A 2131-nucleotide genomic window follows, 5' to 3' on the forward strand; every position below is an offset into this window, starting at 1 on the left:
CGAAGCATTATAAGCAAGAGAAAGAAAGGTAAGAAAGGATGCGAATTCAAACAGTTACAGTATTTTAGTTCAACATTTATTGGATAACAATAAAAGAAACATGATCGCGAATGCAGTCGACCGGTCCCGGTGTTGCTCTGGCCGAGGGCTGGGTCGTCCTCGGGCCAGGGGCGGCGCTGGCGAGGCTCTCCACTCCACGAAGGTCGGGCTAGAGAGGTCCTCGTGGCCGGCGGTCGTTCTGCGGCCGGAGGTGTCGATCCCGGCGGGAACGGTTTGGCGTCAGAGGGAGATGAATATGATGAGATGATGTGGTGAGGTGAGGTATTAACGGGCTCTGGAGTGTGTCCTTAAGGAGGGCAGTAAAAAAAGAGAGACACTCGGCTAAACTAGCTCGGAGGGCATCCCGCGAGCCAAAGAAGCCTCGTGCTCTGGGCGTTCCTTCCGCGGTGAGGCAGAGAGGATCTTACTGCACTTCCTTCAGTGGGCCGAAGAGGTAGCAGGCGTTGTTCTTCTCGTCCTCGTTGGAGATGAACTGGGCATAGAGCTCCTGGTAGCGAGCGAGGTTGATGCCACCGGCCTTCTTGTCCTCCTCCTGTAAGAACAGAGGGAAACGTGCATGAGAACTTGAAGGGGCACCGCAGCAGCTTTCTGAGTGGGCTGGACATTCACTGGTTATGATAAGCTGTATGAAATTTTCGGCAAGTGCTGTATAGAGGTAAAGGATACTTACAGTGCAGAGCTTGTCGTAGGCATCATCGATCTCCTTGACATCAGCAAAGGCGGACCTGGTGATGCAGTCAAGCCTGTACTCGTCGACACCAACCATGCCGTCACCTGGAGTGGCAGAGAGAAGGTTCTATTAGCGGAAGTGCGAGGAAAGAGCAATGGCAGTTGTTCCAACCAAGAATGGTTGTTTCGGAGAGGTGCGTTGCATTTGATCATGCTTCAATATTGACAATTCAAGCGGATTAAGACGCTAAACTAAGTTTTCCAGAAGGGTTATTCTCGAATCCGTTAATCGGAGTCCAGATGAAAATCACGTACCGTTGACGTCAATGGTCTTGAACTGGTTGCCAATGAAGACCTTGAAGGCGTTGGGGAAGTCAGCGAAAGCCTTGCCCTTGCAGTTCTTCTGGACAGCCTGCTTGAACTCGTCAACGGTGACCTCACCGTCCTTGGGAGATACAACAGGAAGTCAGGAGGAGAATTCACCTGTCATGGCTAAACTAGGTTCTTCAAAAAAAAGAAGTCAGATGATATCTGTTGGTGAAACCCTGACCAAAGTGACTTGACTTTTGCATGTTTCTTATCTCTATTCTTTCGCACCGAATGTAAAAAAGAAATAATTCCCCTAAACCCATCTATTATCCCAGCTAAGGGAAAGACAACACTCACCTTGTTGAAGTCAGCGAGCTCAGCGATCTCGTTCCAGAGGTTAGCCATGATCTCCTTGTTCTTGGCATAGCCCTCAGCGGAGAACTCGCCACGGCCTTCGATCAGGGTGACACGGACGGCGAGGCACTCGAAGTCGTTCTTGTCAAGGAAGCCATTGTTGTCAATGTCTAGGGAGAGAGAGAGAAAAAGGGTCGTTATGAGAGGGTCGTCCAGAAGAATAGGCGCGAAGGTCGTATGGGTATAATAGGTGGTGGGGGTGTGAGGATGAAGTTGCTCTTCGAGGTAAGAAGGGTGGTTTAAGGGAACGTAATTTTATGCTCTTAAGTAAAAAAAAAGACACTGACTGACAGAGGTAATTATCGACTCAAGAACACGAACTATGAATAAAAAGCCCGTGAATAAGATCCGGCTAAATGTCGATGAAAATTGAAACGAGGAGATCATTGGTCCTTTACACTCCCTGAACTCCAAGGGAAAAAAATCCGGTCTTCTATCCTCATTGAAATCAAGTACTGTGAGAAGATTCGCTCTTGCTAATAATACAAAGACTCTCTCGCTAGCAAAGTCCCCACGCTGGGAATTAGAGCAGAATTAGAATGAGAGAGATCGGGTCCCAATGCCAGAGACGCGACCCGAGGAGGTTCGTTGTGTGTGTGTGTGTGGGGGGGGCAAGCGCTATGAGAGGGACCCAAGACTATTGGGTACGGAATGAAGGCCGAGGCGACAGGCTGCAAAA

General features: G+C 49.4%; 1 protein-coding gene across 1 annotated transcript in view; it reads right to left on the minus strand.

Moving 5' to 3' along the window:
- Positions 1 to 59: 59 nt before the first annotated feature.
- LOC119585043 (sarcoplasmic calcium-binding protein, beta chain) overlaps positions 60 to 2131 on the minus strand; it is a 5024-nt gene continuing 2952 nt past the window's right edge. The window contains exons 3-6 of the mRNA XM_037933660.1: positions 1396 to 1562; positions 1045 to 1174; positions 731 to 834; positions 60 to 592 (exon numbers count right to left, since the gene is read on the minus strand). Coding sequence (XP_037789588.1) covers positions 464 to 592; positions 731 to 834; positions 1045 to 1174; positions 1396 to 1562 — 530 coding nt within the window. The 3' untranslated portion in view covers positions 60 to 463. The remainder of the gene's footprint in view (positions 593 to 730; positions 835 to 1044; positions 1175 to 1395; positions 1563 to 2131) is intronic.

Source organism: Penaeus monodon, chromosome 19, assembly GCF_015228065.2.
Source record: "Penaeus monodon isolate SGIC_2016 chromosome 19, NSTDA_Pmon_1, whole genome shotgun sequence".
Classification (NCBI taxonomy): domain Eukaryota; kingdom Metazoa; phylum Arthropoda; class Malacostraca; order Decapoda; family Penaeidae; genus Penaeus; species Penaeus monodon.